The sequence below is a fragment of the Pristiophorus japonicus genome, chromosome 18 (genome assembly GCF_044704955.1).
Source record: "Pristiophorus japonicus isolate sPriJap1 chromosome 18, sPriJap1.hap1, whole genome shotgun sequence".
NCBI classification, from domain to species: domain Eukaryota; kingdom Metazoa; phylum Chordata; class Chondrichthyes; family Pristiophoridae; genus Pristiophorus; species Pristiophorus japonicus.
The window spans coordinates 21,405,156-21,420,328 of NC_091994.1; the positions used below are offsets into that span (position 1 = coordinate 21,405,156).

At 39.7% G+C, this 15,173-nt stretch overlaps 1 protein-coding gene across 8 annotated transcripts in view; it reads left to right on the forward strand.

The window, feature by feature from the left end:
- The window catches only part of sbno2b (strawberry notch homolog 2b), a 184,904-nt gene extending 169,731 nt beyond the window's left edge, over window positions 1–15,173 (forward strand). For all 8 annotated transcript variants that reach the window (XM_070859729.1, XM_070859727.1, XM_070859728.1 and 5 more), the window contains 5 exons: window positions 1,599–1,691; window positions 2,888–3,019; window positions 6,733–6,809; window positions 9,079–9,269; window positions 11,252–15,173. In XM_070859729.1, coding sequence (XP_070715830.1) covers window positions 1,599–1,691; window positions 2,888–3,019; window positions 6,733–6,809; window positions 9,079–9,269; window positions 11,252–11,586 — 828 coding nt within the window. In that variant the 3' untranslated portion in view covers window positions 11,587–15,173. The remainder of the gene's footprint in view (window positions 1–1,598; window positions 1,692–2,887; window positions 3,020–6,732; window positions 6,810–9,078; window positions 9,270–11,251) is intronic.

The window sequence follows — 15,173 nt, forward strand, 5'->3', positions numbered from 1 at the left end:
CATTCCCAAGTACAACCAGGGATGAGCACTAAATGCCTGTCTTGCTAATGATGGCCACACTCCGAGAATTAATTTTTTAAAAGGTGAAACTGATTATTTGAAAGACTGTTTACCAGAATGCGGATCCATACAATGGTCACATCGTGCTTTGTCATATAGCAGTGTTTATTCTATGCCTGTAAGCATTAACTGTATGGCAAAAATGTAAACATTTATTGCAGAAAAAATAAAACCTTTGAGCAGCAGAAGATAATGAAAATTTAACAGACCACAATGAGCAAAAAGTTTCAAAATGGGCTTCAAAGCTAGCCCATAGAATCACAAATACTTCTTACAGCCACTGTTTATAATTGGCAAGAGGTCATTTTCTCAGGCAAGATTAGTTTTACCAGTTTTTATCTCACTGGAAACAGTGAATGGCTCCATATAATAGCCAAGCCAGGAACTATAGTAATTTACTTGAGCAGAACTCAAACCAGACAGTTGAATTATGAAACTTCTTTCACTTAGGTTTTTCAGAAGACTGGTTTATTACGCAAAGAGTTATTATTAGATCCAATGAAAAGTATTGAATGGTGTTGAAAGGCTTTGTAGCAAGAAAAAGGAATGCAAATGTAACAGTCAAGAGTATTGAATTCTTGAGCATTAACCTTACTTTTGAGTTCTGGCTTTGACTATTACTCTAAATCATGGAGCCATAACAAGCTGACTTTCTGTAGTTCCCAGCCAGCCTATTGTAGGAGCAAAGAATTCTGTTCCAGAAAGATAACAACTGGCAGGACTAATCAACTCTGGCAGAAAATGGCCTCTAGTTAATTATAGACATTACCGACATTAGCTGGAAAGCAGTCTGTGGCTCTCCCTATTGACTGAAATAAGATACATGGGGGCGGGGAAATTTGGGGCGTTTGCGCCTCCCATTAGTGTCCAACGGGACGCAAACAAGGTTTCATCTGGGCACGATGCCGCTACCGACTCCCGCGAAATTCCACAGTTTAGTGGTGGTGGTGACGACATCATCACCGTGCGCAGTGACCCGTTTCGGCCGCGACAGCTTCACAGGGCACATACCAGACTGTAGGCCGCTCATGAGGTGAAAATTAATGGGGAGCTACAGTAACAAAAAAATGGCCGACTTACGTGGCCGCCTTGTTTATAGATCACGGGATCCACTTGTGTGCCATGCTGCTGCCACAGCACCCTGCTCCCTGGTGACCCAGCGATGGCCCTCTTTTCTGCCCGCAGAGTAGGCAGCTTGGCCCTCCCCTTTAATGGAAGGGAAGTGTCTCGTCAACGCGCCAGCACTACGTGTCCCAGCACAGACTGCTGGAAACTTCGCGTGTCTTTGCGCTCTGCCCCCAACAGGAAGTGGAGCACGATATTTTATGGTCCACTTCCTCTCAAGGATGGTAGGCCCAATATAGGTCGCGGGGCTTCACGTCTGATGCAGGACTTCCTGCCTCCCGGCTGGTACCATCTCTACCGAATTTCGGCCCGCTGGTGTTAGATGGTAGTAAAAGGCCCATTGAAAGGAGGAAAATAAAGAGCAATGTGAATATTGGTTATAAGTTGCTGTTAATTTATTTTGTTTTTTGTAGATAAGTGTGGATAGGGGCATGCCCTGGGAAGAGGCTTATCAGAAGTCACTCACCTTGACAGGATCTCATGATGGTTTCTATCTTTCACACAGGGTTAGTATCGCAATATGTTGTCTGCTCCTTGCCTTGTGCCATGTAATTATGACATATTATATTCTTGCAAAGTGAATTATAGGAGCTGAGGTGCAGTTTCTTTTGCAATGCAGATGAGTATAAGTTCAGTACAGTAAAGCGAAGAGAAGTCCAACTTGAGTACTTTTTATTTGAAATATTCTCCATTTTAACAAATAAACTTGCAGCAAAAAAATTACATTTCAGCATATTTTTTTTAATCTGTCCGTTCTCGTTGGCGGAAGGCCCAACCCATTTAGAGGTCTCGGCCTTATTTCTATGCCGCCAGTGACCTGTGAGTGCAAATCTGGCATCCTGCTGCACCTCACCGGTTCTGATCGGACGGAAAATTGTTGGACTGCCACACTGATCCGGCCTAACAATTGAAGTGGGAGGAGCCCACTTTGGATGTGCCAACAGCAGCCTGGATTTTTTTTGCGGTCCGGTGAGGAGCAATGCTGCTCCTCTTGGCCCCACTAAAATAAAATATATATTACCCGGGCCGTCTTGAGAGTGGCCTCCAGCTGTTCCTTGAAGGATTGTTGGTTAGGGCGCTGACCGCCCGGCAAGAGTGGGCTGAGCGTACACGGCGCGCGCTTCTTCCATTTGTACCTCGAAATTGCATTCAGGGTCTTTTGTACAACATAGGAACCCAAATTTGCATAATTAAACGAGGCTGTTGCCTAATTCAGGCAGGTGCCTCGGCCGCCTTTGTAAACGCCCTGGGCAAAAGGGCGGCGGGCAGGATCAGAGCAAAAGAGATTGGGCCGTGTGGCACTTTGAATCCAGGGCCACTGCCATCTGTTCGCACCAGAGCTAAAATCAGCCTATTGTGGCAGAATGAAAGGAAAATGCAGATATTAACAGATCCATTTGAATAAATTTGAGATTGAGTAGAAACTCAGCACTTAATGAAGCTGATATTACACTACTTTAGATTTGGGTAAAATTTCAATTATATTTGAATATTTGTCTGATCGTTTGAAGCTTTGTATACTCGTGTATGACATAAAAGTCATTTTCCAGGATTGTAAAATTGCCTTTGCTTTATGATATATGAAAGTTATAATGTTTTTATACCAAAAAATTGCTCACAACTCCTACACTGTAGATCACTTGAGCATAAGTACTGCCTTGGATCATCACACATTCTTATTGATAGATTTTTTGTCTTACAGCTTAGAGGGAATGAGCCTTTTGCACTTTTGGCTGAGCAAATTACTGTGAAGAATTATGTGTTGTATAAACCAAATATTGGCAAACAAATACAACCAGAAAGTTTGGATAACTTACGGAAGAAATACAAAAGAGTGAGTATTGCAGTGACAGGATTGGTTCTGTTTTAGTTATCTGCAAGGTTCAGTCAATGAGAAATCCTAAAGAATCGATGAAAGAAACATTGAACTGTAATTGTTGGCATCATTTGGTTATATGTGCACGGGGTGATGAGCAGCAAATGGCTTTTAATACTGATAATTGTACAATGCTTTTAAGTAAATTAAAACAAACCCCGACCAACAGCTAATTTTTGCAGCTCCCACTCGCCCAGAAAATCATTCAACTGTGCATTTTGGATCTAGTGGTATTAAAGAAGCGCTGTCTTTATACTAGGGAAGAACAGCTAAATAAAATTTTTGTTCAAAATAAACACATCGGGAATAGGGGGTACGGTAGCATAGTGGTTATGTGACTGGACTAGTAATCCCGAGGCCTGCAGTAATAATCCGGAGTCGCGAGTTCAAATCCCACCACGGCAACTGGGGGAATTCAAATTCAGTTAATTAAATAAATCTGGAATTAGAAAGCTGATATCAGTAATGGATGATCACAACGCAACCGGATTGTTACAAAAACCCAACTAGTTCACTATGTCCTTTAGGGAAGGAAATCTGCTGTCCTTACCCCGCCTGGCCTACATGTGACTCCCGGCCCACAGCAATGTGGTTGACTCTTAACTGTCCTCTGAAATGGCCTAGCGAGCCACTCAGTTATACTACCACTACAACAAATTCAGCACTGTGGGAGTACCTTCAAGAAGGCATCTCAGTACCATCTTCTCAAGGGCAGTTTGGGATGAACATCCCGTGAACGAATAAATATTAAAAAAACAAGTGATAAGTTGATATTTTTACAATACTTTGAAAGAAATGGTGTCATTGAATCCAAGTGTTTGACAAACATATAAAAGGCTTGCCAATTTTATCTAAATATATTTATTTTTTCCCTGTGGGATTTAACCCTTCGTTGCACTGTGATTTTTGAAGCCATACAGATTTATGGCTGTGTATCTTTAAAAATCACAGGACAACGAGGGGTTAAACCTCGCCGGAAAAATATTTGGAAGTGACAGTTGATCAGCTACCAACATTTTCTTTATCATGTAATACAACTAATCAAAGAAATAAAACATTGTGGAGAGAATGATTCTGTGTAAAGCAGTTTGGCTATATTTGGAGTATAACAACCAATTTTTTAATGATGATTCCTGTTGTTTATCAACCATTGTTCTTAGAATATTGGTTGCAAGAAAAGATACTCTATTCAGAATAAATAAAGTTGTGAAGAGACTCGGCCTTGAATGCGGCAGGATACTGTGTCCCAGCCTTGCCGGTTCCTTCGGCCGTTCACTGCCTCCCCACACTCTCCCCATCGCCCCATAAATATAGGAGCCAACGTTTCAGGTGAATGACCTCTTCAAGTCAGAGATTTAGCAGTTTATAAGCTAGTACAGCGCCAGGGAAAAGGGGGGTGGGGTGGGGGGGAAGAACAAAGGGGAAGGTCTGTGATTGGGTGGAGGACAAGTGTGAGTAAATTACAGTAAGTGCAAGGCTAAAGGGGTGGTAATGGGACAAGTAAAGAACATGTTATGCTGATAAGGTTAGATGAAGGTGGGTGGGAGGAGGCTCATGTGGTGCAGTTGGGCCAAATGTAGAGTAACCAGTAAGTTAATAAGGTATTCACAGTTAATCTGTCACCACAGGTCCCCCCCCTTAGGAGCAGTGTGCTGCTGTACAGACACATGTTGCCACAAAGGGGTTAGACATGAATATTTACCTGTACGTTCCCTCATGGTGAATTCCTACTCTCACCTCGACTATCAGGAGGAAGGACTGAACAAATTCAAAGTGCTTCCTCATAGGAAAACAGGAGTTATCAAATGCTAAGCTTTTGAACTGTGCCACTTTTGCACATCTCCTACTGTTTACCGTTACATTGTGGTATGGGAGAGGGAAAGTCCAGAAGCAAAGAATAGGAGGAAGTCATATGAAAATTGAGAAAATGTGAAGGCTCTCAGAGGCTTCTACCCAAACATCTTGCACTGAGTGGTTGATATAAATTGTGGAATAAAATTGCACTTGACTCGTGGAAGGAAACAAATATAGATTCATAGTAACAGAAAATATTTTTGTGAGGAAGGAATAGAGTGACACAACTATAACCCTTAGAATGCCGTGGCAACTCTATCGTATTGAGATGTGATTGGGCTACCTGGGTTGCCAATAGGATGACTCGCTGAGCAGTAGAACTTCCAAGTTTGAAGCTTAAAATTGTACCTAAAGTTGTTGTTGCACTGTCAGTAATAGACTCCTGATCCTCAGCTGATTGAACAAAACAGGCTTTGCAACTGATGTCCAGCCAATGTAGAACCCCCAATAGACAGAGGAAATCAAATAAATCAAAGTATTTAAAGGTGGCTTTTCATAAAAAGTGTAAAAAAATAACGGAAATAGTGCATTTAAGTTAAAAATAAATTAAGTGTATTTAAGTAGGAAGCAGTGATTAGGGAACAACTGAGCTTACAGGAAAAGGAAAGCAGGGTTAGCGGAAGTACTTTCAAAATGATTTTTCACAAGTTTAGTTTACAATAGTAAAGTAACTGCTGAAATCGGTGTGTCCTTATTACTGTAAAATTAGTTTTTTTTTATACAATGTAAATTGAAACCATAAAAAGTGTTGGTACAGATAGCATGGGGACAGGGCATATAAGTAAAAATAATTTAAAAGTACATTTCCAGTGGTCTGAGGATTAAATCTGAAGCAAGACGAAGACAGTCTGATGCAGTAACAGATTTTTGGGTTGAATGGAAAGGTCGAGTAGGAGTGGCCATCTACCAATGTAAATGTCTCATGAAATGGATTTGGGCATGAGGTAGATGATCTATTCCCTGTTCTATCAAAAACGTTAATTATCTGGCAAAACATGGAGCATGATAAACTTTTTAAGGAACTGTAATTTGATTGCAAGTGTGAATTAAGGTTGTGCATTAATGAAGCAGATCAAATAGCTATGTTCATGAGTTGTAATGAACAATGGAAACTGCACGATAACAAGGGGTATTGCTAAAGTCATTATTTAGATTCATACATTTACCTTTGCTGCACATTACCATTCTAGATTGTAATTTTTTAATTTTCTGTTTGAAGTACTTTTTGTATCACACAATCAATACTTCAATTGGATGTTACATATTAAACATCACTATGGCAGCCATTGAGACCAGTTGCTCTGAGTTTCCAGCCTCCATTAAATATTAATATTGAAATCCCCCAAATCGTATTTAATATTGAGTCAGTATTTAAACATTAGCTATAATGTAGTTTAACATGAGTTTAAACTGCTATTTTGGTTTTCACATAGGTTAGATATAATACTGAAAAATATACTGTAGTGAAACTTAAATGGATATTGTGGACATTGTTTTTTTTTAATGATTTAAATATATTTTAACCAAATCTGCACAGGAAAAGTTCAGATACATCAGTAAACATTTATGGTTAACTCTCATCTGCGGATTAGCAAAAAGATCTAAACTGTCACTTAGGATAGCATTACTTTTTATTTACATTTTGGCTTTTTAATTTGGATTGTTTTATAATATTTATTTGCACATTTGCTATTTCTACAAAATCAAATTAAAGGCAAGTGAAAAAATTAAATCTTTTTAGCTTTCTTTATTCTTTTCAGTATTGTTGCAATTTTTCATTTAATACCTTATTTATTTATTTTCCTTGTATATCTTAGGTTGAACCAGAAGAGGCCAAAGAATTTTGGGGAAATCTGTATAGTTTCTCCTTCCAAAAATGCAGTCACGCAGCTTGGTAAGGCTTTGCTAGTTTGAATGGGTATGCTTCAAGTAGTTTCCCTTTTATAATAGGTCCTTCGGAAACCCAATTAGTAAAACTGCAAATGGTTCATATAGTTTGGTATGCACATTACTGAAGTGTATTGCATTAAAAAGATGGGGTGTAGATACAAGTTTTATTTTAATTCAAAAAAAGTTATTGTATGTGAGGATAGAACAATATATTAGTTCAGAGGCCATGTCAGATTTGTAATTTCATCACCACAGGTCTTGTTGCAGCCCCTTTTACATTTGCTTATTTCATTTTAAACATCCTTTAAGCACAGTTCTGTAAAAGAATGTTTCAAATATATTGTGTTGATGTATGATTGACATTCCCTGTATATTGTGTTGCTGTAGGTGCAGATTTGTTGCACACAAATAAATTCAGCCTAAAAGTGATATCACTGGAGTAGCACATTTCCAATTTCTGCCTTTTTAGCGAGTGCACTATTTCCATGTTTGGTAAAAACGTGTGAACAGTGATAAATTAGCACCGTGTGAAAGAATTTTTCCCTCATCATGTTTAGATTGACTATAAGCCCTGATGAAAAGGGTTACTTATGTTAGTATTTTGACATTTACCATATTGCAAACAAAAGCTTTTGATCGTTGTATGTGGTCCTTGAATTTCTTAGTTTGCCTCTTATTTTCTTCGCTAATACTGGCTTCCACGTTATCTGAAAATTCTCACTATATATAAATTCAGCTGCTGATTTCAAACTTAATGAGCAAATCAGAAGGGGCTGAATTCAGTCCTAATGACTTCAGGTGTGACTCTACCCATCCCCAGTTATTTCTGTTGACTCATCTATAGTCTGAGTGTGATTGGCTGGGCACAGTTTCCATGTTAATTACCAACTAGAAACCAAACCTTCTTGGTACTCAAAGTGCTTTATGTCTGCACCATCATTGTATCCTACCGTTGTCGAGGAGGAGAGGCCTATCTGCCGCTGCTGGTGGTGGGGTGGGGGGGTGAAGGCCCAATCGCCTGGTCGAAGGCTCACCTGCCCGCCGGGCGTCGTCGTGGATCAAGGACCGGGTGAGGTAGGTGAGTCGACGCCAAGGAGGAAGCTGCCGAAGGTGGGGAAGAGGTCCAGATCGCCGCCACAGGAGGCTCATCGCTGAGAGCCTGCAGAAATCAAGCGCAGGCAGTGGAAAGAACATGCGGTAAACCTGTCCCACCCTCCCTTTCCCTCAACAACTATCTGTCCCATCTGTGACAGGGACTGTGGTTCTCATATTGGACTGTGCAGTCAACTAAGGACTCGTGCTAAGAGTGGAAGCAAGTCTTCCTCAATTCCAAGGGACTGCCTATGATGATGATGATGACGTATCCTACATGATTGTCATATCCATCTAGTTATTATGGCTATAGGTAATCATAAACGATAGGAGTTTACACATAACTATGTTCAACATTAGAGTATGGCTGCTTAACAGACTTATATGACTTTTGTCCTTTATTTTAATTGAGTTATTAATTATTTTTGTCTATTTTTGATAAAATAGCGCACAAAGAAATGTCATGATTTCTAAATCAGCCAATCAGGCATTGTATCGCCATACAATAACTGTGTCCCTATCATCATCATCATAGGCAGTCCCTCGAAACGAGGATGATTTGCTTCCATGCCAAAAAGGGATGAGTTCACAAGTGTTTCAATGAAGGGCCTAATATTCCGGATCCCGAACTACATCTTGAAGGGTGGAAGATGCCTGTTCGTGGATTCTTTTAACGTGTGGTGGCCATTGCACTCCACACGGGCTTGACAGAGCTAGGTCTTGGTCCAGTGGCAAGGATTAACCAAGACGACTGGAGACCAGCTCTGCTGCACAGACCTAGTGCACACACATAATCGCAGTGTGGACTGGCCCGTGCTGCGCCTGAGCCCTGAACTCTCGCCTCTCCTGGGCCCCAATCTCATCCCTCTACGAACTTTTGTCGCTCCTTCGCCCCAACCTCGCCACTCCTGCTGTAGCTGCCCACACTGCAATCAGCCGTCGCCCTCCTGAAGTCGCACGCCATGGCAACGTTGCTCCCTCCAATGGCCCCGGCCTGCTGATGGTCTTGCGGGCCGGGACCGCGCCGATTTCCGGGCCAGCATCGCTGTCTCTCACACCCACTATATGTGGTGGGTCATAATTATTATTGTATGTCTTTTGGAAACAACAGCATGGCAAGGGCAGTACACCAGGCTAAAATAATTATTCAAATGTGTCCATACATTTTCTGTCATCCACAGGAATGGGAAGTGTAAAATAGTGCAACAAGGGAAGGAGTGTTTTCAAGGCATGCGGCTGCGCCACTACTATATGTTATGTGGCGCTCTACTAAGGGTTTGGAACAAAGTTGGAAACATTATGTCTGATGTTACAAGTTCCAGTCACTTACAAATTGTACGTCTCAAAACCAAGGAGCAGAAGAAGCAAGTTGGTAAGTAAAAGTTTACTTGTTCTCGCATGGATTTAGCTTTAAGAGATGCTCTGCTGAGAAAAATGTTCATATACCAACTTGCCCCTAGGTGGCGCAATCAGTGATATTTCTATCTGTTTAATTTGTTCACATTGATGCACTGATTCACTCAGTCTAACAAACTGTATTTCCAGTACTTTCTCTTGTGCATGTTCTCAATGCACCAATCTTGTTATTATGGCAGAATATATCGATTGAAATTCTATTTCTACAATCAGTGTTTAAATATAGTCTGCTAAACATTTTTGTTAGTTATTGAATTAAAAAATATATATTTGAAATATTTCATTGGAGTTAGTGATTTTGTCCATTAACAAATATTATGTCTGTAAAAACTTAATAAGTAATAAAATCAAGAAACAACAACATTTTTGTTATAGATATGCTTGTGGTGGAAGATAAAAGTAGGTGCTTAACAGTTGCTGTGTGCAACGTTAGCTGTGACTGCTTAACATATTTATATGATATCCTTTGTCCTTGATTCTATCTTGGTCATTAACTCATTTAAAATTGATTAACATATGTTACAATAATGTTTAAAGGAATGTCATACAAAATTGTTAAGGATTTGTATGCTAATACTGCACGCAGTGATTTTTAAGATGGAATTTTTATTAGATTAGATTTTTTACTATTGCAAAGAAAATTAACAGCGTTTGTTAAGTACTGATTCCTCGGATCGGCCTGTCAACACTGGTCTCCGTTCCAAATGTTAGCCATTTTGAACCACACAAATTCATTGGGAATCATGATTTTCTTGAACACATAACTTGACCATTTGCAGTGAATCACTTTGTTTCCTAGGTCCTGGTTTTATTATTTAGCTCTTATCCGATGCCAAATATGGAGATTCCCATGCCCTGGCCCTCAGTTAGGACACAGCATTGGATCAGCACAAGCATACCTCACTATTTGAGGGGGGGGGGGGGGGGTCCAGGCTGGGATTGGGCCATGGACCCTTGAAAATTGGGGACACGATTTTATTTTTATTTTTAAAGTGCTCCCTGAGAGGGGGTTGCTGGGGCAGAGCTTGTACCTCTCAGGGGCAAGGGGCCCAGCAGCCCATTCTGGTAAATTTCAGCTGGTGTTTCTGATGGTGCCCACCACCGATGCACCCCAAATCCACTAAAGGCCTGCTCCTCCTGGCACCGTGGGATCAAAGGCCGGGCTGCAGGTGAGCATCTCCCAGCACTTATGCACCTCCCTACCTATGGACTTTCTGGCCCAATGTATTTGAATGTTGGGTGAGAACAGAAATCGAACTCAACTGATCCAGACTCCTAGTTCATTATGTTTTTTTTTGTTTTCAGGATGTGGACGATGATGCTAGCCAGCATTTAATGCACATCCCTAGATTCCCTGACAAGACCATGGTGGGCCACCTCTGAGGCCACAGCATGGGACTGGAGTTACGTGCAGGTTCCCTTCCCTGAAGAACATTAATGAACCAGTTGACCTTTTGGCAACTTTCATGGTCATTCTTTTGGTACCAGTCCACAAATGACCAGATTTGAACCCATGACTTCTAGGTTATTGTTCCAGTACCATAACCACTACACTACTGTAACCAACAGCAAAATTCTACACCCTCAATCCTACCACGTAGTACCCATTCCAACTGACCGTTTAGGGGCAGTAATACTAGTTAAGCCCTTCAGTCACATTATGGGAAGGCCCTCTAAACAAATGATGGGGCCATAATGTACCTTACAAATAGTTTGTGGGCATGTAATAGACCTCAAGCCTACACGCCTGAAATTATCAGGCAACCCTATTACATTATTAGCCCCGTCAGGTAATGTAAGTTGTACTCAAGTGCTTATTGTGAATTGACAGTTGCTCTCAATTATAGTACTCTCTTCTGATAAAGGGACTGACTTCAGCAATGACTGTGTTTGTTCTCTAATCTAAGCAAACTTTTTTTTTTCTGGTGATTTTTACAGGTATAAAGATTCCTGAAGCTTGCGTTTATAATGTCGTTGAAGAGCTGAAGAAAATGGACATGGCAGTAAAGAAAAAACAGGAGGAGAATCGGCAGCTACTGGCAAACCAAGTACTGCAAATATATCAAAGTGATGCACAGGACAGTTTATCTGGGGCACAAGCCTTTACCAACAATGCTCAGATTTTATCAGAAACTTTCGACCCTGTACAAGTTTTACAGGAGTTGTTGGGGATTGATTTTGATCAATCTGGAGAGCAGGAACAAATGCTAAGTCAAGATCGACAAAGTGTTATTCAGTTTGGGCAACCATCACACCTCTGGGAAGCTGGCTGAATAGCAAAAGACTAGCATGCTGTTATGCTAAAGTGCCTGACTCCAGTTGAAATCTTTATCATATTGACATCCAGGCTGAAAATTGACAATATGTCATAGATTTTCCCTTCAATGACACTGCCTGCACATAAAGACCAGGACTGGGATACAGCTACTTTCTTTGAAGCTTTCTTCAATAATGTGGGCTTCGAAGGCAGATTTCTTCAACCTTTGAATCTTTGGTGAGGCGTGATCAGAAGCTGACATCCTTCTTCCCTTCTCCTCTCACTGTATTCTGGTACTGGTATTGTAACCAACCAACCAACTTGTTCAGTTACAATTGGAGATCGGACGAGTCCTCAGCACAGTCAAAAACCTACGAGAAGGGAGAATTGTACAAAGTAACAGGTAATAAGGTTCAATGGTTGAAAAATAAAGTTCGTCCCTACCTAGTGACACTGAAAGCCAGCTTTCCCAGCACTCATCATGACATTTGGAAACCTGCTAGAAAAGCTGTATTTCTGAGGAAGAGTACCATTTTCTCTGCTGTCGAGTAACTGCTGTTCTGCACACCTTTTATGTAACACATTTTTTGGGGGGCTTAAATAAGCACTTAACAGCAGTGTAATTACAGTGTAGTAAATATTCATGTACTATTAATATGCTTTAACAAAGTGCAACATTGTAACGTACAACTATATGACTGTAAATATAAACTCCATCATCTTTTAAAAAGATTGTAACAGGTTTTATACCACACATGGTCTGGGAACCGTGGTGATATTTTTCATATCTCCACACTTGTAATATCATAAAGATGTAAATTTGTTTCTAAATTATATATTTTAAGCATGTGGTATAAATATATGTTGTGGAAAGCAGCAAGACATGATAAATATCTCCACAGAGTTACGAACTCTGCCTGACTTGTGGATATTAGTCATTTCACCTGCTGGCTGTGACATGTCCTCTTTAAATATATTGGAGCAACTATGCAATAGCTTATAAGAGTGTAGTTACAGAAAGTGCTGGTCAAAGTCTTGTTATATGCTTATATATGTCCCCCTTGAAATATTTACTTTAACCTGGAAACTTCACTCTTGTGTAGAGCCACTCCAGATGAATGTGGAGGTTTACAACCCTCGGTTTTAATTTTGGGAGTTGAAGAAAATTAAATTGGGTTGTTCGGTCTGTTTCTTGTCCCTGTAAGATCTGTGTGGGGCAAATTGATACCTGATGGGAGATAGAAGAGCAGTCTGATTGAGAGTGCTCAAATCAAACCTGAATCGACAGGAATGTGAGCTCTGGCAGAACAGGGAGCCTTTTAACTGGTTTTTATTCCTATTTTAAAATGAAATAAAGTAATATTTTATGTTATTTAATTTACTTTTCTTAAATTTTATTTCTATCGCTTTTTTCCCCCTCTCTATTTCATGTTTGTCCTGGGAGTTTCACTGCACTAACCTCCTCTCGCCAATTACTGCTCTGGTCAGAGAACTGCAGTGGAAAAATTTCTGTTCTTTCTCTGTCTTCAGTTGCTCAGTAACTCACTAGCAGTGCCACTGTAGAGCAGGTAAGCTGCAATGGTCGGAATAAATATGCAACCTTTTTTAGTTCAAAGACTCTAAGCTGGAAGTTTTTTATAAAATAAAATCTGTTGCTCAGGTTATTGTCAGTATTGGTATTGTAAACCTACCAATCCATTTGGAGTGACCCAAAGACTCATTTTATGAAAGTCAGGTTCCTTGCTATAGGTTAAAAAAAAAGTTCCTTTCACTGTCCAGCCATTCGAAACTGGGAGTAATCATTGGGGACAAGAAGCAGTTCGGTCCTTTAGTAATTCTTACATTGACTTTATACTAACACTTGCATCACTTACTCAGGTACAGTAAAATTATCTTGATCCAGTGGATATATAGACTGGAAGAAGATATAGTCAGAATGGTGGTATTTGAGAAGCCATTTTTTATGGTTGAAATTACAGTTGGGCATGATAGCCTCTGTATGACCACCATAGCGGCCTAAAATCTGCATCACAATTTATCAGTTAAACTGACATGCATGTAGTACTGTATGAATCACTTTATTCAAGTCTGAACCTCAGTTTGTGTGTTTTGTGTGATTCAGTAACTGTTTTTGGTAGCATGTAAGGGTTACAATAAAACATTGGTTACAACCCCAACATGACTAATCCAGTGCCTAAAAATATGAATTCCCTTTGATTACTCCAGAGTTCTGGTGGAAGTAAATTCAAGCAAATGGAAACTCCGTATTTTTTTTTTAAGTATAGTAAATAGGTCACAGTAATAACTGTCTTATTGTATGATGGCAAGAGACCAAGGATGGTCGGGGGTAAAATATCAAGAGTAAATAGTGACCTTTAACTTTCAACCAGACGGTTAAACAAAAGGACAAACGTGACAACTTGATTCCGTGTGTCAGAGGGTTGTGTGTAATGGCTGTTGTTTCACCTTTGTGAATTAAAGGTTAACCTATTTGAACCAAGCAATATGGTCACATGACATTAATGCTGCTATTGCTTGGTAAAAGAGAAACCCATTAAATGGAGGGGGTCAGTGGGGTTCTATGAATTAGACAGGAAGGTTAGAAAATGAAGCCTCAAAGCAGCCACTGTTGCATTACTCTATAATTGATGGGAGAATTGCTGAAGTCACTATTGATATTTATGGATCAAAATGGATATCACAGCCCTTTCGTCGACCTATTTAATGGATTGTAAGAACACTTTAAAACACCCACAAGATCATTGCCAGCATCCTGGGTGCTTCAATCTATTTGGAGCTTGGCTCAAGCCATAGCATTAGTTATATTCAATAACCCACAGGCCCAGTTATATTTGCTTTTTTGACATACAGAAAGGAACATCTAATACAGGTGGTGTGTGTATATGGCAGGGAGCAAGAGCAGATGGTGAAATAGGGAAGATGTATGTCATTTTTGATGACTAGAAACACCCAACTATAAATGTTCTATCGAGTAATTTTAAACAAATTTAATTCAGGGACTGCTGTAAAGCTTAAAAAACTGCTTTAATCTGCCATTAGAAATTTTGGATGCACTGTAATATTAGAAACCAGAGGTTAATTGCTTTTGTGCCCTTATATTACTACTTTCACAAAGTATTCTAACAAGGATAGAACATAAAATACCAAAGTATTCACCATCTTAAGTTGCCTGCTATAAAATCTCTTTGCCTCAGGAACCGATCCAATAGCCCTTTTCTACCTTTTATATCAGGGTTGTCTACATGAATTAAAAGATTCATGTTGCTTTTTGTTCATTAAACAGTACATTTTGACTTTTTTACATAAATTATTTTGTTAACCGATATGGTTCTATTGATTGTAGCTATTGTATATGCTGTGGGTATCTGTAAACAATGCAAGCACTTTTGCCTACTTACAATTTACTGGGTTGTCTTTGTTTTCTATTTGTATTTATAAATGTAGGAAATGAAGTGGTATATATGTAAAAAATTATCAAAATGTGCCTTAAACTAATTATTCTTAATTTTCTACTTTCAAGGAAGGAATATAGTAGCATGCTTTCATTTTTATGATAAATAAAAAAAACTACAATTATCTTTT